Here is a 23,248-nt window from a genome sequence, read left to right as displayed (position 1 = left end):
TTTGAGCACCTGTCCTTTTAGTGGTCTCTGCACAGCCCTGCTGACCTGTGTGGATATTTACATAAACCTACTGTGAGGAATTATGATCCTTTGGAGAACTCTAGGTAAGAGTTTAAAACCCTCTGCGTTAGCTCTGGTTGCGCAGCTCTATGTGAACCGCAGGAATAAGTTGTAGCGTATTCAGAGGTGCGCGTTGTGGAGCGGTGAGAATGATTTATCTTTGTGAACGAACAATTACATATGCGGCGTTTACATCTCAACACGCTGCCCAGCGTGTGGCTCTGTGCCTGTCTTCCCTGTAAAGTTTATGTCTGTGGTCCCGGTTTGCCAGAGCGTTAGTGGATCACGAGCAGCGCTAACCTCATCATGCAGGTTCAGCCTGGTGAGGAGCTTTCGCACTCTCCTCGGAGTCACGCATCACGCTGATTTTATATTATTTTTTTTTTTTTTTTTTCGGTTACATGATGCATCAAACCATATCAAATGCGTTGTCTACTTAGAGTTAATGCGCACGGCCGTATGGAGATCTGAGAAACTCGTCCCATAAACTCGACCAACCAGAATAGTTTCTGTGACGCTTATTAAAAACTCAACAGACACGAAATGAAAGAGCTACTAAAGCCACATTAGCAGCATTGAATTAAATCTCCCGTTTGCTGCGCATCTCTGCGCAGTGCAGCAGATTACCTCATCATGCAGGGCCGGTCCAAGGCTGCATGAGGCCTTGAGCAGAATTTGATTTAGGGGCCCCTTTGGTTGCTAAAAATATCAGCAGCTCTAACAGCTTCTGTGTTAGATTTAGTGAAATATGGGAGAAGGGAGTAGTTTAATTGGCCAGCCTAAAAAGCAAAGTTATAATCACAGTTTATTAATTTGTATTTGTAAATTCAAAGATTAAACTCACAGCATTAGATTGTTGCTATGGTAAAAAAAAAACAATCTAACTATGAATATTGTTCTTTGAAGTTTTACAAAGTAAACTTGAAAGCTAAAACCTTTCTCCTTAAAATCTTGTATTTAAATGTTAAACAATTTAAAATAATTTGATTTATCTATGCCTAAACAATTGAATCAAATTTAACAGCATTGATCATCTCAATAAACAAGTGTTACATTTATGTATCTGTGATCTGTGTTAAAATATTAGCGTTTATGGGGCCCCTGAAGCCCTTGGGGGCCTGATGGAGCCACTGACTTAATTTGGATTAAACAGAAGAGCAAATTTGTTGTTTTTAGACTAGTTGTGGGTTTAAATAGCATTTCACTGGAGATGTTTTCCCATCACATATAATTACACAGTAATACTTTTACATTTCCTGTCAACTTAACATCTTTTAATACAAAAACACGGTGGACCGCCTCGACGCCCCCACCACCGGGCTTAGCAAGTTTTCTGGGGGAAACCCTGCATGCTGAATACATTTGGATGGATCTGATCTTGTTCTCCCCCTGTGAAAAAACCCATTTCCTAATTTCTTCTTCAGCTTAATGCAAAGTATGTGCAAGGGTCATCTCGTCAGCGGTTTTGAGAGTTTTTCTTCATGGTATCAAGTTAAAAAAAATTTTACCACCTTCAACGACAGCTTATTTACCTAGACAAATTCACATTTGCAAAAACAGAATTTCTTTAGATGACAAATATTTTGGCAATTCAACACAGGGATATCCGGAGATCTGCCCCAAGATCTCACTGAGTCCTTGAACGTTAGCGAGAAGAAAAACACATTCCTGGCCGTCTCGTGCTCTGGCAGCGGTACCTCAGATGTGACTGAGTTAGTCTCTCCACACTCCGTTCTCCCTCTGATGGGATTAGCTCTTTAAGACTCCGGAAAACAATTCCCGGCTCCCTCTCAATAAGGTCAAAACAAAGCACATTGTTATGTTGTGTCGTGCTCTGATAATTCTGCAGAGTATGCACCTGCAGTTATGTCCTCCTCCGAGCAAGTTCACTGTAAATAACAGTAATGCAATAAAAGAGATGGTGCTTTTGATAAAAAAGCCGCCCTGTGTTTGGATAAATCTTCTCCCTTGCAATATTAGCACTGGCCTGCTTCCATATCCTCTGAAAAGGCCAACAAAATGGCTTTGGTAATAGATGTGGTCTAGAGGCTACAGGCATCAGGTTACATATCTGCCTCGATCAACAAAGCAGCCATGCTTTGTTGATCAAGCCATAACACGGGCTATACCATTTAAACAGGGCGAAAGACAAGAACCCAAGGGTATCGTCTTTTTAGTCGTGCCATGCAGCTCTTTAACTCGGTTAATGAAAACATTAATTGCATTCCAGGAAAAAAAAAAAAAAAAAACTGCAAGAATTCGTCCATGTGTGCAATCGCAGGGGAAATGAACAATCGAGCACGCTTCGTTTCAGAGGTGCTGGTGTAAAGTAAATACCTCTGAATGAGCCGAGCATACCTCCAGGATTTGTACGGCAAAAGGCGGTGCAATTTTCCTCATTAGGTTGAGGAGAAATTGCACTAAGTTTTTAAGTTTGTGCAATAGGAGGCTTCAAACAGAAGGGAGCCGGACTGCTGCGCGCGCCGCGGATAAACAATGCCATCCGGAGCAAAGCCTATTACCTCGGAGGTAGGGATCCTTGCATCAACAGGCTCCCATTGTCAGTTGTCTTAATGTCACATGATAACAGCACTAAGCACAGTAATACCCATATTAACAAGTATTCTTCTAATGCTTTTTCTCCTGTCCCCTGTGATTACCCTGCGTCCAACCATAATCCCGGGCTAAGCTGATTCCTAATTACCCCTACGGTCTGAGCGGACAAAAGGCCACGGCCGACGCGCTCCGAGGTCCCTGACGCAGAGTTTAGCGCTCCAGCTGCCAGCTAAACGCATACCGCCTGATCCCACAACAAAGCGTGACTTTTTGATCTTTTTAGAGCGACACATTTATCACCGGAGGTGCACGTCCCTTGATCGGTATGCTAATTTATAAAAAAAAAAAAAAAAATCTATTTGCATTTTCATACCGTTGAAGAATAAAGCAAACAAAAGCCTGGTAATAATCCGCATGGCTGTGATTTATGGAAGCTCAAAATGGCCAAAAGAGTTCAGCAAATATTTACATATAATCAGGTGGGAACAATAACCAATCTGGCACTTAGACCCTGGCAAAAAAAATAAAAAATACACAGAGCACTCGCCAATGTGCATACAAACACCCACACACAAAAGGGGCCCAGCAATAATTACAATCTTTGTGGTATTTGAATTAAGCTCTTTGTTAGCGACAACCAGTAGGCTCCCCGGACATTCTTGCATATTTCCGTGATAATGTGAGAAGAACAAACTGCGGCTGTGGCTGAAATAGGTTCAGGCAATTTGAAAAGCGCCCTAAAAGCTTTCCCTTCATATTATCCATTCTACTTTTTTTTCCTCCCCCTTCAAAATGTCTGCTATTCACATCAACAAGCCAAAAAACAACAGAGAAGCACTAAAAGTCTCCCCCGAGTGAGCCGACAGATTTACAGCAGATCACATAACAGGTGACACCGTCAGCGTTTTCACAAACCCTCCACCCCCTTTTTTTCCTGGAATTCTTAGGAATTATCTATCAAATGCATTTATAGGAAAAGGTCGATTTTTAGAGTCAGTTTTAGCATGGATGGCAAAAACAAAAAAAGAAAAAGACTGACATCATTAATTTGCATCAGAGCATGATGAAGTGTAGATGGCTTTTGAAGTAAACATGCTATATCCGCATTTACGGACATGCAGATGACAAATTAAATGAAGAAACAAAGCACCCAAGTTACAATCAAAGAGCTTTTGAACTCGTGGATCAGATATAAGGTGATCCTGGATGAAGGTGGAGAGCCACAAAGAGCAGGGTCCTCCACAGTGCCTTGCAAAAGTATGTCATTTACTCTGTTGCATCTAAATAAAATTCAGCATAACCAACTGCTTTTGAAGGTCAAATTATGAATAAACAAGTTTAGTGACAGTATAAATACAATACAACTGCACTGTTACGGTTTTAGAGTTTCTTAGCAAACATTAAGGAACAATTAGTCTCACTCCTTTCTGCCCGCCAAGGGGGTTTGCCGGTCAAGTTGACCTTGATGTAGTTTTCTTGTGTTGGGAGCGCAACAAAAACATAAAGTGACGGTTGTCTCTGTGTTTTCCATCCCAAAAAAAAAACTATCTGAGCCTGAGCTGTTTTACAAAGGAGTAGTTTTTGTGTGGCTCTGCAAGAGGAAGGTTTATGAATCTTAAGACTTCCCAACATCAAAGCCTCACAACTGTGTAAACATGAGTCCTTCACTTGTTTCTGAGCAACACCGAGGATGGAAAAAAAAAGGATCTAAAGGTAAAGAGAGTGTAGCTTGTTGGTCAGATATCTTTTCTAATTAGCATCTTGCTTTGGCATCAAATACACATTCATTTTATTTTGCCCTAAGGCGATTATACCAGCTTGTCAAACTTAATGAATGCTTTCTATGAGTTTAACAAATGAGCATACTTTGTCTCAGAGGAAATGATAGAAAGAGGCATACCCTGAACTAACTTACCCCTGAAATCTCTTACAGCCATGAAACGTTTCTTTATTACTATTTTCAAGAAGGAAAAAAAAAAGTACCTAGGATCCCCCTGAGGAACTGCTGAAATGGTGACAAGTCAGAAAGAGAAGGATTTTGATGGGAGGTCATGTAGGATTGGCAGGGAGAGTTTGAAGAAAAAGAAGGCAGCGGGGCTGGCTGTGAAGGGCTGCGTTTGAGAAATCAATAGGCTCTGCTTTTTGTTCCGTCTCACTCCAACACCTGAATCAGAACAAAGAGTCCGAGGCACCACTTGACAAAAGCTTTCCAACCCATCTCTGGGTCAGAAACTGACATGTGTGCCATCATAACACAACACACTAGAATACCGCTTCTTTGATTTACATTTAAATCAGACACCAATCCAAAGCATCTCCGGTCCTGATGATTTACACGGAAAAAAAAAAAAAAGAATCTGTGTACACCTTCATTTTTCTGCAGAAATTGCAGCAACTTTTCCCAGCTTGGAACTGTGATGAAACTGCGTGCAATATTCCCATCCAGGCGGTGGAACTGCATCAATTTGGGTGAGTCAGATGTTTTCCCTTCTACTGAGATTTCAAAGAGTCTAAAAATTACAGATTCACTGGAAAGTGCCATAAAACGCATCCCCCAGAATGACCTAATTCTTATTCATCACATATTAAATACAGGTAATACATGCTCAACAGGTTACAGATGACTCTGTGGGCTGATTTACCGCCAGTCGGCACTTGGCTGCACTGCGCTGCAGCCGCTTCGCCGTGAGTCTGCGGCTGGCAGAAGGAGACAGAACGAGTTAAAGTCAACATAAAAAACAAGGGTAAAAATCCCACTGAACTTTTCAACCTTAACTCACATTATCATCGCAAACGTTGGATTTACTTGAAGCTTTGTTAAGTATTTAAAAAACAATTCGAACAGTGATATGCCTACATAAGATCCGGTGGAGCCAACTGCATTCAGAAGTGATCTAATTAGTAGAATCCATCATTAATCTCGGTAAATATATAATTTTTTGTTGACAGCCTAAGAGTTTTAGAAGATAACAGAACTATATTAGTGGTGCTGAATATCCTTTGTTATTAACCCACATATTTCGTAACTTTTTATCCTGTTTCATCATCATGTTGTCTCCATCCTTCTCTGTGACCATCATCAGCATGCCGTGTCTGCAGGCGCGGCACTTGAAATACTGCGTCAAATCAGACCTTTGCAGTTGTGATATGATCCATATTAATATTGCAATGTTGACTAAAATTGATTGGTTGGTTGACTTTTGCTTTAAAAAACAGTTACAAGCACTGACATCCCACTGTCCACATTTCTAAAAATGCCTAAAAATGTGACATGAATGATCAGGGGTTCCTGAAAGGTTTTAATGTCACTTTGCAACAATCTGATGATTGAATGACCTAATTAACAGACTACGAAACTACAAATATCCTTGTTGTTGTCGTCGTCTTGTCTATTCAGTAATTCAGCAGCAAAAAGCGTTTTTGGAGTTGGGCATGCTGCTTATTTTGTGCACAAATGGTTTTCGATTAAAATGTGATTGAGATTAATTAATTACAGACTTTGCAATTAGCTCAATTAACCTTTTTAATCAAGTCCCACCGCTAATAATGAGCATATTGATTTGTTAAAATAACACAGTTAACGTCCAGACGTGAACTCTACAAGAAATCAGGTCATCTCCTTCCGATCTGACTAAAATGCAGCTTTCTTGCTAAAATATGTATAATTTTCCATCTCTAGCTCCAATTGCATCAAAATGAGTTTTGCAACGTTTTGACTCAGCGGGAGATTAAGTGTCCACTCCCTCTTTCCTTTCATTTCACAATTATTTGCAACTGTTTGATGATCTATCATACGTAAAACACAGTGAAGTTTGTGGCTATAACATGTCAAAATGCATGAAAGTGAACACTATTGCACTGCCTGAGCTTCAGCTCCGTGGATATGAATTACTAAGGAGAAAAGATTGCAGTTTATCTTTAGATGCCACGCTGGGCAAGTTCTCAAATACTTTCTTCCCTTTTAAATCAGCACAGCAGACATTATCAATGCTCTGTTACACTTTAATGCTCTTCAATTTCCACCGTCCAGATAAAGTTTATGTGAACGTCTATGTCGGTTTAACGAGTCTGAGATAAATCGGAGTGGCTCGGCTTTATGACTGGGTCCCTTGCAGGATGTTTCTCCCGCTCAGAAATAACTGGTCGGACCAGAAATATCGCTTCTTTAGATAGGAGGCATCATGACATAAAGCTTAAGCCCACATCAGAGCAACAAGGGGGAGAAGTATCCTGCAGAGGAAGTTTTGACTTTTAAAGGAGTGTCAGCGGCTCAGGTTAGGGGACTACGCAGGCAGCTCTGAACAATAGGTCAGAAACAATCGCCACAATCCCGAGCTTTGTCTTTGACCCGCAGCTCGCTGGGATCTCTACGGTAAAAACCGAAGAAACCAGCTGTAAATATGTTGACACAGACGACGTAGGTAAAGAACTGAAATGCAGCCAGCAGTCTAAATATAAACTGCTCAGGAGGCTTTTCTTTCCTCTGGGTAGGGGATGAGGAACGGCACTCGCAGCATCCGTCTTGCAGACCCACTTTCTGCAGTCTGGATCTCGCTTACCGTGGGGAAGAAAATGCAGGGACCGAAACGGCTGCGACTCAAAGCTCTGCCTTTTTTTTTTCCTTCCTTTTTTTTGTTGGATAATTACACATCTGTCTGCGCGCTAAAGCTGTGCAGCCTCACTCTATCATATCCAGGATATAAACACAAGCCCATCTGGGTTCAGTATTAAGTTTTGCTGCCCACTACTCCAGTGAAACTTGCAAACTTTTAAGCACAAATGAGCATCAAATCTGTCATTTAAAGCAATAACATGAAAGGGAGTCTCGCTTGAGAATTGACAGATTTTTTTTTTTCCCCGCATCTTCTACTCCCCACATTCCAGGTTTCACTTCTCTGTTGCATACCAGTCCCACCGACTATTTCCCACTCCCACATGAAGCTCGAAGACCACAGGCTGGATGCCACTTTGATCAAACTTAAGTAAAATGGACTTCCCAGCGTCCCAAAGATCAATACCACTTTAATAACACCTGGCTGAGGGAGCTAAGAAACCTGCACTCTGGCGGCTGCTGCTGAGTGAAAAAGAAAAAAAAAAAAGAAGAAGAGACAGGCCACAGCAGGCCACAGACTGTAAATCTCTCAAGTCTTGGCATCTTTTCCAGGGTGCAGGAAGGTGTCACAGTAACCCTGAAAAGGAGTTAGTGTTAGAGGTGGCAATGCGAGCTGCTGACGGCCTCCTTCGACATGACGAGGCTTCGGGATGCGGCTTCCTGCACACAAAAGGCAGAGAACTACCACATTTACTCCGTTCCAGTTTCAATGTGAATATTTAAATATGCATTCATGAGAGTGGATTTTCTAAATACACGTGTTAATTGGTTTGTGGATGGTCTGATGTGTTTAAATTTCATTTGAAGAGTGCGTGTGCTTGGTCAACACTTCCTGGTGTCACATTCAACTTAAGTCCTAAGAGAGAACGGACCATATTGGCTGCAGGTTTAAGTCAGGTTTACCTCAGGTACAAATAAGGATGTTCATAAGAGTGCATAGTTTTTTAATTAATAATAGTTCTAATTAGTTGCTGTACTTATTGTTGTCAAGCCATCCTCCACCTCAATTAGCAACAATTCATAAAACCATACAAAATACATAAAGGAGGAACTAGTGAAGAAACTATTTATGGTGAAAACTTACACTAAAAAGAATGGAAAAAAAATAAATAAAAAGCTGACATGCTGTTTTAGCATTATTTAATCGCTATTAAAGAATGCTAGCGTGGCTAGCACTACGAACACAGAAGTCTCTGTGGGTATTCCCTGCAAAATAGAGACAACTACATTCATGTAAAATAAAAGGCTGCCGAGATGTTTTGATTCATCATGTTTCCTCAAAGACAAAGGATCAATGCTGAAAAAACTGAAAACAGAGCATCTTTGCTGAACCCCATTTAGCTTTGTTGTTATTCTTGCTACTTCTGTCGTTTGGTTCTGCAAAGACAATATGAAGATGCATCATCAATCATAAATGGTTGCGTTACTGACTGCACAATTACTAAATACAATGCTGCATGTAAACATCCTCAAAGGGAACAAGGTGTGAAAAATCATGTTTCGTATTATGGTATTGTTATTCTATAGATTTGACAAGCTGTTTTAGCCACTTTGGCTGTTTAATCTAAACTGGAATGTTAATCCCTGTGATTTTGGACCCTGACGGCTCAGACTAGATTTAGAGTATTTCATCAAACAGAAAAAAAATATGAAAAATTAGGCAAAGAATTTACACTGTCAGACGACAACAAACCCTTGGGAATCTACTGAACGGGACGGGGACGACTACAGGTTGGTGTTTTTCAAATTCAGGTTAATAGAAACAAGCACTGCTGAGGTGCTGCTGCCATGGCAGCTGCTCAGGAGTCTCACCGGCGAATGTCTCATGGCTATTTAGCTTTTTTGTAAGAGGGGAAATTGGCTTTTTTATTTCTTCCTTGTTGATTCTGTGTCCTGTGTTCTGATTCTTGACCCTTCAATAACACACTTACAAAAAGAGGCCTTGACAGGAAAATAAGCATCATGTATAATTATCTACAATTGGTGTTCTTTTCCATCTGAGTGGTTCCTTTCAGTGGCTCTCATTTGACCAGAGAGAGACTTGATATAAGCAAGCGGAGACAAACACAGAAAAGGATTGGAATAACTGGAAACACACAGTTTGTCTTCAAGGGTTTTTTAAAAACAGAAACCTGCTCTTTGTATCCTCCAGAAACATAACTTTCACTGCGCGACATCTCTGTGGGCGATCAAACAAGCATCTGCAATGTAGATAAAAATCACCGAATAGTTTTCTCATTTCAACATGTACTGAAACTGATGTTTTTTATGGTTAAAAAAAACTGAGCATTTCAGTGATTCCCAGTTTGTAGGGTGAAAGTTTCCCAGAAGATTCTAGTCACTGAATGATCAGGTTCTCAGTCCTGTTTTCCCCTTAGCCAAGGACAGATACTGTATGTCTGGATAGAGTGGTTCAGCACAACAAATATGACGGTTTTAACTCATCTCCTAAACACTGGCACTGATTCCAGTCACAGTTCATTCCTTGTGAATTTCACTTCACGATTCTCTAAAAGCTTTCCCTGTTTTTTGTCCAACTTCTTCTACCCACTTATCTTTACATTTACATTCTTACATGCTACAACAACCAGACTCTCTAGCAATTAACCTTTCGTGGAGAGAGTCAATGACTGTCTGTGGGACAATTATCAAGTCAGTCATAACAGTTCTTTATGAAAACATCTTTCAAGGATTTGGCCAAGCATTAAAAAGCTCATCTTTCAGCTAGTGCTTGGATTTATTTATTTTTTCTCCCCAGCTCGTGAAAGTGCATTGTGTAGAGAATGAATTGTAGAGAAAAAAATATATATTTACAAAAACAAAAATCGTCATATTAATCAAACCGAATTCATATCAAAATGATAAAGATAGCTCCAGGCCTCTGGCAATGTAGCTGTAGCACGCTGCGCCTCGAGAGGCTCAAACTGCACAACCCTCACGAGGGAGCTTCTCCTACGAAACAAATCCTCTACTAATTGTTATTCAGTCACCACAGCAAAATTAGAAACAATCAAAAAAAAATTAAAAACTGAATAGTTAGCAGTACCTAAATTATGACTACAATGTAATTATTTGTTTGATTGCATTTCTTTTTAAATAGTGTAGCAAGCATAGTGCCCTCTCCCTCCGGGCAATGCATTACAAATGGAGCATCCCATAATCGCCTCGTCTCCAGGAGACTTTGGAGACCTCCTGCTCCGGTTTGACATACTGGCTTGGAAAAAAACACCTGAAGATATGACGGAAACAAACAACACACGATGCCTTGTAATCCCTCGTAGGAACATGAAGCAACGAGGCATCAGACTCGTTTCATTCAGAGCAGAGAGAAGCGAAACAGAGCAGCACGATTCTGTAAGCCGGCTGGATGAAATAAACAAGAAGAATGGAGTAATCTTTGTTTATTTGCATGTTGTAAGATGCTTATCTTAAGGCGTAGGTTTCCCCGTGACAGTCTTTGTTTTTGGGTTTTAACCAAATGCAAGTCATTATTATTAAAATTGACAAATAAATGGTTGAAGAATATCCCTGTCTGTGCGGAACCTACATCACTAATGGGTTTAACTCTCTAAAGCAAAAGTTTCGCTTTAAAAATTAACTTTTCAGTGACATTCAAATTCACTGAAATGTGTCTGAACATGGAGCCTCAAACACAAACACAAAGAAGACAAAGCTGTAAATGTGGCAATTACATGAGAATGAGAACATGAAAATGCTTGGCAGGATTAATTAAATGCAGCGCTCAAGGGATACGTCAGAGCTGTGGTCCAACATGAGGAATGTCTGCGCAGTCAGCGCAGCTCAAACCCAGATCCATCACGACCAAATGAGAAATGAGACCGGCTCGAAAAGGAGGAGGGCCCACATGCTTTCACAGATGAAGGGCGACATTAATCGTCCTGACACCGAGAGGGCGGCGGGGGGGGGGGGGGCAGGTTTCCTCGGGGCCGTTATGGTCGGATGGTATTTTTCCAGTCTAGTAGCGGGAGTAAGCCAATAGAGGTGTGGCACTACTACACGTAGACCCACATTACTATAGGTCAGACATGATGCGGAGCGCGGGGCTCATCTCATTTACACTACCTAATCGCACACAGCTCGGCTTGCTGAGGGGCTCAGCTGAAAACAAAATCATCCATCTGAGTGGATCCCTCTGTGCTCCTCATCTTATCTCTCTCAGACGGTCCCTCCCCGTGTCCTTCACCTCCAGAAAACCCACCTCTCCCGGACGCAAAGTTTTCCATCTGCTGTCTGAATTACCGCCTGCGATCCCACAGTGACGGAAAGCAACCAGTGTTTTCCAGAAATCTGATTAAGGTCCAGTCCCCCATCGCCCTCTCACAGTCTATTCACAGATGGTGGTCGTTTGCTCCTACAGGAAACACTTCCACTCAGAGGATTAGTGAGAAGAAGAAAAAAAAAAAAAAAAAAAAAAACTTCCTCAAAAATCTTTTTTTTTATTCCACCACTGGTTCTTCACTAATGCATCTTGAGCTCCTTTTTAGCTTCTATTCAGACAGATGCTTATTAGACTGAGCACATCTAATGGACTCTTCAAAGCCGCTACGTGTGAGAGGCAACTTTAGAAGAAAAATGTTCCAATAATAACAGTCTGCTAAACATTCACCTTCTAAATTGCTTCAGTATCACATTTAAATCGCGTGAATATGAAAAATAACTCTTAACTGTTTTAAAACACCCAGTAATAAAACTACTCTCATGAGAAGGGTGTGCTAAATGTATTTGTGAATTAAATCATTACATGGCTGCAAACGCTTAAGTCTATTTACTTACGTGATTTTATTAATTAATAGTAAAAATGGTGAAGACAGGCACTGTTTGCAGCAGTTTCTATTTTTAAGACAAACAGAAACTGTGTGTTGTTTTATGTATTCCTATAGACCACAAAGTAGCAACAACCCTCCCCCACCTATTTCTGCAAGCTAACAGTAAGCTACATATAAGGCTAATGGTGACTCCATGCCGTCACTGAATGTCTCTTGCGTTGTGGGACTGTTGCTCTCGCCACAAGTGTCTGTCGTCATACAGCAAAAGCAGCAGCAAAGAATCTGAAAGAGCATTTTTCTATCTGTATGTTCAGCTGAACATCACCAAAACGAGGAAAAATTATTACAAAATGTCTTAGGAAAAAAGACATTGCTTATCGTTGCTTTTAAACAATAAGCATCAGCTTATTGTTTAAAAGCATTACTGCAGTGAGTGTCATGCATCTGAAGCAGCAGCATAAAAAGCAACTTTGTTCATGTTAATGTATAGCTGCATCAGCCTTTCCATCCATCCACTTTCTATACCCACTTATCCTTATCCAGCAGTCTTTGTGGAAGATGCAGAGTCTTCCACCTTGGACAGGCCACCAGTTCCTCACAGGGCAACACAGACACACAGGATAAGCAACCGGGGATGCACTCAATTTGGAGAGCTCAAATGACGTGCCATGTATTTGGACTGTGAAAAAAAAAGGTGCAGTATCCAGACAAAACCCAAAGAGAACATGCAAACTCCATATAGAAAGACCCCAGGCCAGAATTTGGACCTTCTTGCTGCAAGACTAAAGTGTTACCAACTGTGCCACTGTGTTTTATAGATAGACAGTGAAATTGTAGCAGTGTGTGTGAAGAGTGTAAAGAGAAACATATTACATAAATTTAGCACAAAGAACATTTCTTGCACAAGCAGATTTTTCCATTTGTGCAATTTTGTCAAATTGTTTCAAGTGTAACTGACCTTTACTGAAAAGTTGAAGTAAAGCAAAACCAAGGTGGGGGAAAAAAAACTTATACTACCATGCACAGAATAGCAATGTCCAGAGAGAGTCTTAGATGTGATCATAAAATCACTCTACTTCGGTAGATCATCGAAAACCTGCTCTAGCGTGGTCACCTACAGCTAAAATGTTACCTGATCTAAAGTGTGAAGAACCCAAAATTCAATAGCATCACATTTTGTGCAAAAAAGATGTCTACATCAGCATCATAACAAAACTAATCTCCCACCATTCAATCTTTAAATGTGTGATATTGAATTATAACGTCAGTCCTGATCTTCAAAATATCTACAAATGAAACACAGGGCAAACAAAACGGCCGAGTCTAGTTTTAAACAGAGCAGCTGTGAACATAATTCACACGGGTCTGTTCAGGTACAGTATGCCGTCTCGTCATACGTACTTGGCAAGAAATGGTGCACTGCAACAATTTCTAGCCACATATGATAAATGGAAAAAAAAAAAAAAACACGTCCATTTATAAACGCATTCCTGTCATGCTTGATTTCTTCATTCGAGGATTGCTTGATAATATCTTCATTTCCGAAAGCTCATATGTGCTTGTTGTACCAGATGAAGTTTCCTATGCTGATGTTTATGCAGTTTAAGCCAAAAGTCCTAAAGTGTTAGTCATTCCACTCCACGCTTTGGCCAGTCAGTCTCGGCTTCACAGGCCTTTTCATCTCTCAGTCCAAGTGTTATCTCAGTCAGTCGAATGAGCAAAAAGGACATTCTGCCTTAAGTTTAGATCAATCTTGGAAATGAGTCATCAGTCACAAGGTAATTACACCATTCAGTTGGGAATCTGCACTGTTAATAGAAGAGATGGCTGGTGTGCCAACAGCAGTAAAAAGGCAAATAGGAGAATTAAGAAGCGTGAAAGAGTCAGATAAGGTTCAAAACACACCAATTCTAACAATAACACCAAAAACTGGACAATTATAGCATATTTTTTCCTTTTATCAACCACCCTGCAGTCAGTCGAGTGAAGGAAAGAGCCTCCATATCGCAAAGCTGAGCAGCGACAGCTAGAAACTACAAAACGCCTTGAACTCAACAGAAAAGTGTGAAACAAAAGTAATGCCTTGCAAAAGTTTCCATACTGAACTTTTTCACATTTTTCACAACCTCACACTTCATTGTATTTGACAGAGCTTCATGTGGCAACACAAACAATGGGAAGAGGAAGAAAGACGCATCAGACTCATCCCCCAGAGGAAGCACGGTGGTGGCAGGATCATGCTGCGGGGATGCTTTTCCTCAGCAGAGACTAGGAAGCTGCACAGGCTTGATAGAGGGATGTGTGATGCTAAATACAAAATGCTAAAGCCTTTTAAAACCATATATTCGTCTTCACACTTCATGCACTATTTTGAGTTTCTCCATCACATTAAATCTCAATGAAAACACACCGACATGCTGTTGTAATGAGGCAATGTATCTATTAGAAGAGGTGAAATGGGTAAAGAGTCCCAGTCTTCAATGCTAGGGTGTGGCCTAATAATAATAATAAAAATTAAAGAGTGAATCAAAGCTGCCCTTTCATCTGTTTTCCACGAAGAGGAGGCAGGACAAAAGAGGGAGAAAAGCCTCGACACCTGCCAGCGGTGGTTATTAATGGTCAACAGGAAGTCAATGGCCTTTGGGTGCGAGGCTCAGAAACTGAACTCCAAACAGCATGTAAATATTTGTCGACAGAACGTCGCGCACAGCGCTGCGTAGTGAAGCGTTGCTGTTCCATTCAGCTCCTTTAATTACCTGTGCGTGTGATTTAATCCGTCGTATGTCTCAGCCCATTCCTCTTAATGACGTGCTCCACTCACTTCTTCTCATTTCTGCTTCAGTTGTGCACACAAGGCCCACGCCGAGAAGCCTTTGTAACGAAAACGAAGAACGGGGCCCTGTCTTAATGACAAAAATATCGAGTGGATCTCCGTCTAAAGTTGTTGAAGCATCCCGGAGTGTAAATGTTATTGGTGGTAATGCTTCCCCCCCACCCCAATCGCTTTATCTCCCCTGAAGAGGTACATTTTTTGCATTTGGATGTGTGCAACAGAAACAGGCCCCCCAGTTCATATCAGCTTTCAGGGTAAAGAGCCAGCATAGAGCTAATAGAGCAAATACCAGACGAAATTTGGGGAACAGAGCTGAGTGTGCGCATGAATTTGGATGACTGCGAAAAGGTTTCCCATAAAACATGTTTATTTTTCAGCCAGTGTCTGTCCACCTCCGTGACTGATTTGAATTTTGAAAAGATTTTTATCCTGCTGAAACACTGGGGCCACAGATGACTGCAGGAAAAGGCTGAAATAACACAGTTTAATCAATAACATAAAATGAAACGAATAAAACGAAGAAGTCTCCTCTATCTGCAACCCCAGAAGCCCAGAGGCAGCAGCTTAACCCGCAGCCGGCCCAAAACATAAGCAGATTAACCCTCTGGGGCTTCAAGGGGCCTCAAAAGAGCTTGACTTCTCAATTTACCAATGAACTATGAGTCATTTCCACCATGCTAGTCATAGTTTTAAAATTATGTGATAATTTAATTTCACTGGTTTGTCGTTAGTTATCGTTAGCTTTATTTCAGACAGCTGACCACCAGTCCACAGCAAACTTGGGGAAATGCAGTGAGGCATTACTCGAACTTATTTAAAGCGACTCTATTCACTCTGGAACTTTCTCTGAAATCCTTTTCAATGACTGCAAGTCCACAAACATGCAAATAATTAAGGCTTGGACAATTTAAATAGCCGATGTCACATCTTAAAATTTCTGTATTTAAGAAATTCATAGTTGATTGCACAGTTAAAATGATTTAAGCTGTCACAATGATCCCAAACTAAATTCTGCTGAGGGTTCATTTCAGTCACAGTTTTTGATATGGGTGATTTGGCTCACTGCTCAGGGTAGCATGTTCTTAGGGGTGGCATGAGGTAGCAAATGATTACATAAACTAGTCTGCAAGTCATGATGGTTTCCAATGTGGTAATTAAGTATCACTTTTGGGGGCCTCTGGTCTGCATTTGATCTTCTCTGATCCAAAATCTAAAATACTTTGACTTGTCAAACTTGATCTGGACGTCCCACAATGACTGAAGATCCTTTAAAACTAGTCTAAACACAAAAATTGTCATCTTGATTTTTTGTTGTTGTTGTTGCTGTTGTTCATCAGGAATTAATTTACCCTAGCATTGAAAGTGCAATATATGCTAAAACTGAAATGCAATTTACACTATCATTACAAAATTCTGATCAGTTTTCTTAAAATGATTGATAAACTTCTGTCTGGGCTTTCCTCAATCCCAATAATCCAGTGGGTTAAGCATAGCCAAATGTATAATCAATATTGTGTAAAAATTTTAATAAATAATAATAGTAGTAGGGAAATTATAGCTGAAAAAAGCAGTTCATATTTCAGGTCAGACAATATTTATCACTACATTGTGATAAATGTAGCCTACCTGTGATATCAGACAAATGAGCTTTTTATTTGTTTGTTTTTTTGTCCCTATTGGTTCAATCCATCTGTAATAAAAAGCTATTGGTTTTTGCCAAATGGGGTTGGCGGGTGTATAAAGGAGGGCCTCGCCCAGGGCCAGGAACCTGCACTGGTTCCATGTCATCTTACCCCAGCTCTGTGCTCACCTTGGAGGAAAAAAGAAAAAAGAAATCTGCAGCTTTGAGAATCGATGGGAACAAGTTCTCCATAGAGAAAGAAGGATTTTGGTTTATGTAATCAATGATGATTCCTGTGCAACAACCCACACTGGGATGTCAAACTTTTATGGAGTCATTGAATCAACTATGAAACCTGATTCCAGAATGGAAAGTCTGCAGGTATTCAGTCTATGAAGGAATTGATTTGGCAAGTGGGGGGATTTGGGAGACTTGCAAATATTGACTCACATCTTCTTCGCACTTCATACCTCTCTCTCCCCCCTTCCTCTCTCAGTGGAGTTTTGTCCACATAATCAAATATTTTAATCTACCTGGGAATTTGAGTGGGCTTGGGTCAGATAGGTGCCGAGGACCGTGTTGTTTAGCAAAAATTCAACGCACTCTAGCGAGTGCCTTTCTAAATAAATAACATTTTTTTTTTTAGGCTATGTCAAAAATATCGGATTCAATTTACAATAATGTGTAAGTTTTTTCCACCGCAATATTATCAAACTCCGAAGTCGCCACGGGACAAAAGCCGCAGATAAACGCAGGAACGCTGTGCCACAAAGTTGTCATCGTTCACCAGACCCGCTCCGCTCTTCCTCTCTGCAGACTTTCACACGCATGTTTGGAAAAAACAAGAAAGAAGGAAAGAAAAAACTTCCTAGCTTGACTGTAGGAGACTAAGGTCTACACCAGTCTTACCTGTTGGCCCCTCGATGCCGTCGGCGTAGATCTGGACACTTAAAATCAGCAGAAAGGCGCAGGTGTTCATCGTGTACATGTTTTAGTCCACTTTACATGTGACGAACAAGTCATTTCATTCACTCCGTGGGGTCCAGGAAGGCGGCAGCAGGCAAAGCGGAGTCCATCTATTTCCCTCAGTTTTGTTTTTTAACTGAGTGGAGTTTCCGAGACACTGGAGGGAGACAGGGCAGAGCTACTTCTGCAAACTGACGTCAGGGTAAACAGTTCAGGAGAGAAATTTTCTTTCCCGAGCCCACTTCCCCTCCCCAGCCTTCAGCTTTTCCACTCAAAGCATGAGCCGGGCGCCTCCAAGTGGTCAGGCGCAGGAACGGCACCCCGGTGTTCTGACATCGGCCAAGCTCCACTCGACACCGTGTGTGACCGTGTGCTCAAAATCACATGTTATCTGCCACATCTGTGGGAAATAGAAGATCTTTGGCTGCTTTGGGGGTATGGGGGAACATGGCAGATATTTTGTACAATGTCCTCCACTTGGTTGACGTATATTTTAGTAGCAGTTTGATTTGAATTCAAAGGTATTCATACCCTTTTCATTTTTTTTTTACACCGTCACGTCACAACCACAAATTTCAACGTATTTTGTTGGGATTTTATGTGTTAGACTCGCATGATTGTGAAGTGGAAGGAAAAACATTTTTCCAAATGAAAATCTGAAAACTGAATTGAGTTTAGTTTCAGCTAATATAAACCAACAGTTTGTAGGACCAGCTAACATTGCAAATACAAGCTATCAAAGGTGTGTCGACCAACTTAGTGCATCTGCAAACTGATGAGGTGTTCCTGCCTTTTCCTCTTTGCAAAACAGCTCAATCACTCAGATTGAATGGAAAGCATCATTAAATATCAGGTCTCAAGCCTTGAAACACTCTGAGCTGGATTAAGGTCTGGACTTTGACTGGTTTTCAGAAGTCTGGTCCAGTTGTGGTTGTGAATCAACAAGCTGGGGGCCTTGAGATCCTGATTGGAAATTACATTAATTAAATAAAAATAATATTATCAAAATATTTTAATTGTGTAAATTTTAGAAGATATGATGAAATTCAGCTCTTTAAAAAAACAGTAAATTAGGTTTTGATGCTGTGTGTCTCATTGCACTGCAGTTTAGTTTAGACTATCTTTTCGGAGAAATGCTTTACCGTCTGTAGTTATTTTCTCCTTCTTGCCACAAGTAGTTTGCATGAAGGGAAAGATTTACATTTTGGTCTCATCTAATCAGAGAAACTTCTTGCAATTTCTCTATAAAGGGCAGCATTGTTTAGTGCATAAATAATAAATGTCCTGTCAACATGTTGTCACATCATCTGAGCTGCGCATCTCTGCAGCTGCTGTGCCAGAGTAACAATAGATCCCTTGATCCAACCTGACCACGATGCTCTTTGTTCAATAATATTGTCTAACACACCACTGACACCACACAGAGCTATTTATACTAAGATTAAATAACACACAGCCGTCTGGAGGTACTGTATTTTATTTAGGAGTAACAGAGTAAAGTGGCCTCAATGCAAAATACATGCCACGTCTTTCAGATTTTTATTTGTAAACCCTTAAAATAAAACTATGTGTGCTTTGTGTTTCACTTCTCAGTTGGTGCAGTCCTCTGTGTTGGTCTACCACCAAAATTCCCAATGAGACTGTGATGTGACGATACGTGGAAAACCTCAATAAGGTATGAATACTTTTGCCAGGCAGCATAGTTTAGAGATCCAACATTTGGGATAAATTCAGACAGTGTAAAACAGTACTGGCTGCTGAAACATGAGTCAGCAGAGGCAACAGGTCTATGTTCTTGTTATTTCAGACAGCTACATGCCAGTCAACAACATTTGCAGTTCTACCTAAAATGTCACCCTGTCATGATTATTTTTCAAGTAGGCATCATTCCCATAGAAATTATAATGATTAACACGGTTTTGTTTTGGGGGATTTTTTTGTCGTTGTTTTTTTTTCCTCCCCTTGTTGCACCGATTTAATAATATCAAGTTGAAAAGTGACAGATTAATTTTAATTTGCTGGATTCTTTTTCCAGAGATGCCGGACAAGCAACACCAGAATGTGGAGCAAACACACGTCCCGTCTTGTCATTTGGTTCATGCTGCATCCCAAATCGTATAATGATAGGAAAACCCATGCTGTCTATTGCAGGATTGTGACACCCAGACTCTAGGTGACATTTATAAGCACACATATTAACAAATGGCTGACACTGAGCTATTTTGTACAATACATCAGAATGTCAGTCTTTATAATAACCTTATTATAATATAGCTGATGATGTGTTTACCTGGACAGAGCTAGTTAAAAATGTTATACATTCTTGTGTCTAAAAATTGCATCGGAGATCCGTATATATAAAAATATTCTACACTGAAAAGGTTTGGTTTCCATTTTCCTTCTTTTTATTTTGTTTACAGCCAAGATAAGTCCCATATTCTCTCAGTTATGACAGGTACACATGCCTTTGCACCTTCCAATGACAGCTGCAAGGCATATTTCTCCATAAATTAGGAAGTTTGACATATTGTGTGTATTCAATTTGCATTTGATGGGGTTACTTTTCTCCATCTCTAGCAACAGCTGGTTATGTTATGTCCTTGAAATGTTGGACTGCAGAAATCACTTTTGGATTTAATGAAATGTGCACAAAGCAGATGCAAACATATGGCACAGGTGTAATAATTATTGCAAAGTAAGTGATCTGACGCATCTTTGCCAGGTCGTCTGACGTATCCATAGACTTGTAATGTAAATTGTTCATAAGAACGGACAGAGAAGTCTTGATCTTTTATACACATTTGACTGCTGTTACATAGTATCCTTCCCTGACCTGAGATAACAGGCTCAGTCTATCAGTAATGTCACCAGTCTAAATATGTTTTTAACCCTAAAGATTTTTGTGTATTAGAAGTGTTATCTGAATCATCTTACTTAGTCATAAAATCTTAAAAAAAAAAAAAAAAACTTGTAAAAAATTATACCATAGTTATTTAATTCAAAGTGAGCTTCCTATTTTATTCAATAAAATATCTGTTGGAAACTCTGAGTATGAAACTGTTTCTGCTTGGAGGAAACATGATTTGCAATCTCTGATTGTTTACATTGTTACTCTCTCACTTGTCTGAAGAATGTGGTGGAAAAAAATGAATATTTTTCTTATTCACCGGCCAGTACTGCAAGTTTTCCAAAGTCCATAACTGACTGGCTGATCAGGCTTCTGTGGAGACGCCCTAACAAATGGCTGCTGGCTGCCAAGGCAGCTGAGTTCAAGTACTCTGGCAGAAAACTCAAAACTGATTCTTTTTTGTTTTTGTTTTGTTTGTTTTGGGGTTTTTTGCATTCCACACTTTGTTCATTGATCCGATTTTTGTATGAAGTTCCGGCAAAGTTTTATTTAGTTTTTCTTTTTTCACTTTTTTCTTTGTGTCCAATTAGGTTTCAAATTCAAAGTGAGCTCTCCACTCTGAGTGACCTTTTCAGCTGGACTAAATCTTCACAGCTGTGTTAAGATTTTCCAGTAAAGTAAACTGAGAGGCAGCAAAATAGAAGCTACTACCCTGGGAAACCTTTGAGAAAAGTTAAACTCTTAATAGTGCAAGACTGCATTTATTTCACATTCCTCTTCAAAAAAAAAAAAATCCTAAATTCTGATTCTATATATAAAGAGAAAGAGGTATCCAAATTAACTTGACTGGGGGGACAATAATTGTCCCTAAAGCCTATAACTATTGGTGCCACAGTAGTGAGGGAGCAACTGTAACTAAGCATTTCAAATAATCAGGAATGAGTGTTTTCATATTGCAGATGGGTTTTTTTTTTGTTGTTGTTTTTTTTTGGCAAATGAGGAAAGAGCTTTTGTGTCCATTTTGCTTTGGACCTCTCACATGGAAGATGAATCATAAACCCATTTTGGCTGCTGCAAGGGAGGCCTGCAGCACTTTTAGTTGTAAACCTCATTTAGAAGAAAAGAGCTGTTTTCTGATCTGAAACACTTAGGTGTGACAAGAAAGCAAAACAAGGGAGGGAAGCACTCTGTATTAACATCCAGCACAAAGATTGATGTTGAAGCAGCTCCTCTTTGGGATACCACATTTAGCTGTGACTCAGAACTAAATTGGCTATACATCTTTCAATTTAGATGTTATGTGTGGACATTACAGCTGAATATTAAATTAAAGGTGGCCTAATAATTGTGTTTGCTATTTCCAAAAGGCGTTTGCCACATGGAGTCTAATATTATTAGTCCAGAATGGTAAATAAACAATCCATTGCACTCCGGATAATTTATTTAATTGTTCAGAGACTAACATATGTCAAGACGAAGCCTGTAATTACACCTGCTTGATATACGACAGACACGTATTTAAAGCACAATTATTGAAACAAAGGAAGTATTTTGATTGGGGTGTGTTTCGCTGCAATGCATTTCAGTGTGCAGTAATGTGATGTTGCAAAACACTGGCGAATTCAAACAGCAGAACAGGTGTCAGCAGAGATGCTGAGAGCTATGGAGTGATGATAGTCATTTTATCAGACGTTTTATCGACTGCCACTCATAACCCCGGACAAACACCTACATCTGGACGGGCTGTGCCGTGCGGCAATGTGTAATAACATATCATCACAGTTCTAAGAGAAGTTGTCAAAGGCAACACCATCACTGTCTATCTCAGCCTTGGCATGCAGAGCGGTGCTGAACACAAACAGGAAATCATACCGGGAAAAACGGCTGGATGATTATTTCCACGGAAAGGCCGCCTTGACGAAAGAAAGTGACATCTGTGATCGTTGGGTTAGTGGAAGCAAATACATTTTGAAGAAAACACGAGTTGTGCTCTCTGAAGGGTCGTCTACTTTTTTAATCACACATTAGCTTCTGCTTTAGGAAGGGGATTCAGATCAGAGAGAAGAAGTGCAAGTGAAGTGAAAGTTTTTAATTTAAATAAAATTGTATGTGTAATTTACTGCTTGCCTGCATTAAGACTTTTTTCCTGTCTGGGCTGTCAGTAAGTCCTCTGGCATCTTGCAGTTCTCACCCACAGCCTGGCAATAAAAGAATCAATAGCCTGAGAGGTGTGAACGTAGCTCTTAAAGAAAAATTTTAACACGTAATCACTATCTAACGAGGTGACTCTAGTCGTCATGGGTCTTTTTGAACAACATTATTTATCGCTATTACCAAAATATATGTCTAGATTTGCATATTGTAATTTGAGTATATCCAACAAGTGGAAACCAAATTAGAAAAAAAGCAGGGAGACACAGACACCATATATTACTTTTGGATGCAAAAGTAAAAAAAAAAAAAAGCCCAGGGTAGAGTGTGTTTTGTGAATAGACTGATTTGATTTAATGGTTGAACAACTATCAAAAAAATAATAAGTAAATTATGAAACACTTACTTTAATGTGTCCTTTATTATTTAACATGAAAAACAAATCTAATTCATTTAATACAGTGTAAACTTCATAAGTTGACAATAAAACTATCTCATTCATTTCAAGTAGGGGTGCCAAAGTCCTCTACTCGAGAGCTAATATGCTGCATATTTTAGATGCATCCTTTCTCCAACACACCTGAATCAAATGAATGGACTCGATACCAGACCTCTGAAAAGCTGACTGACTGAATATATAGAATAATATAGTAATTCTATATATCCCCACTATTCTATATATAGAATAATGGGAACTCAGACATTTGATTCATGTGTGTTGGAGAAAGGATGCATCTAAAATATGCAGCATATTAGCTCTCGAGTAGAGGACTTTGGCACCCCTACTTGAAATGAATGAGATAGTTTTATTGTC

At 40.0% G+C, this 23,248-nt stretch overlaps 1 protein-coding gene across 1 annotated transcript in view; it reads right to left on the bottom strand.

Annotated features, from left to right (window-relative positions):
* LOC106934860 (receptor-type tyrosine-protein phosphatase U-like) overlaps nt 1–17,699 on the bottom strand; it is a 94,559-nt gene extending 76,860 nt beyond the window's left edge. The window contains exon 1 of the mRNA XM_015015004.1: nt 17,379–17,699. Within this exon, the coding sequence (XP_014870490.1) occupies nt 17,379–17,457 (79 nt within the window). The 5' untranslated portion in view covers nt 17,458–17,699. The remainder of the gene's footprint in view (nt 1–17,378) is intronic.
* Nucleotides 17,700–23,248: the final 5,549 nt, after the last annotated feature.

This window comes from Poecilia latipinna, unplaced genomic scaffold (assembly GCF_001443285.1).
Source record: "Poecilia latipinna isolate Pla-1442-1.1 unplaced genomic scaffold, P_latipinna-1.0 Scaffold1874, whole genome shotgun sequence".
NCBI lineage: Eukaryota > Metazoa > Chordata > Actinopteri > Cyprinodontiformes > Poeciliidae > Poecilia > Poecilia latipinna.
The sequence above is the reverse complement of the archived record's forward strand: the minus strand, read 5'-3'. Positions and strand labels throughout refer to the sequence as shown.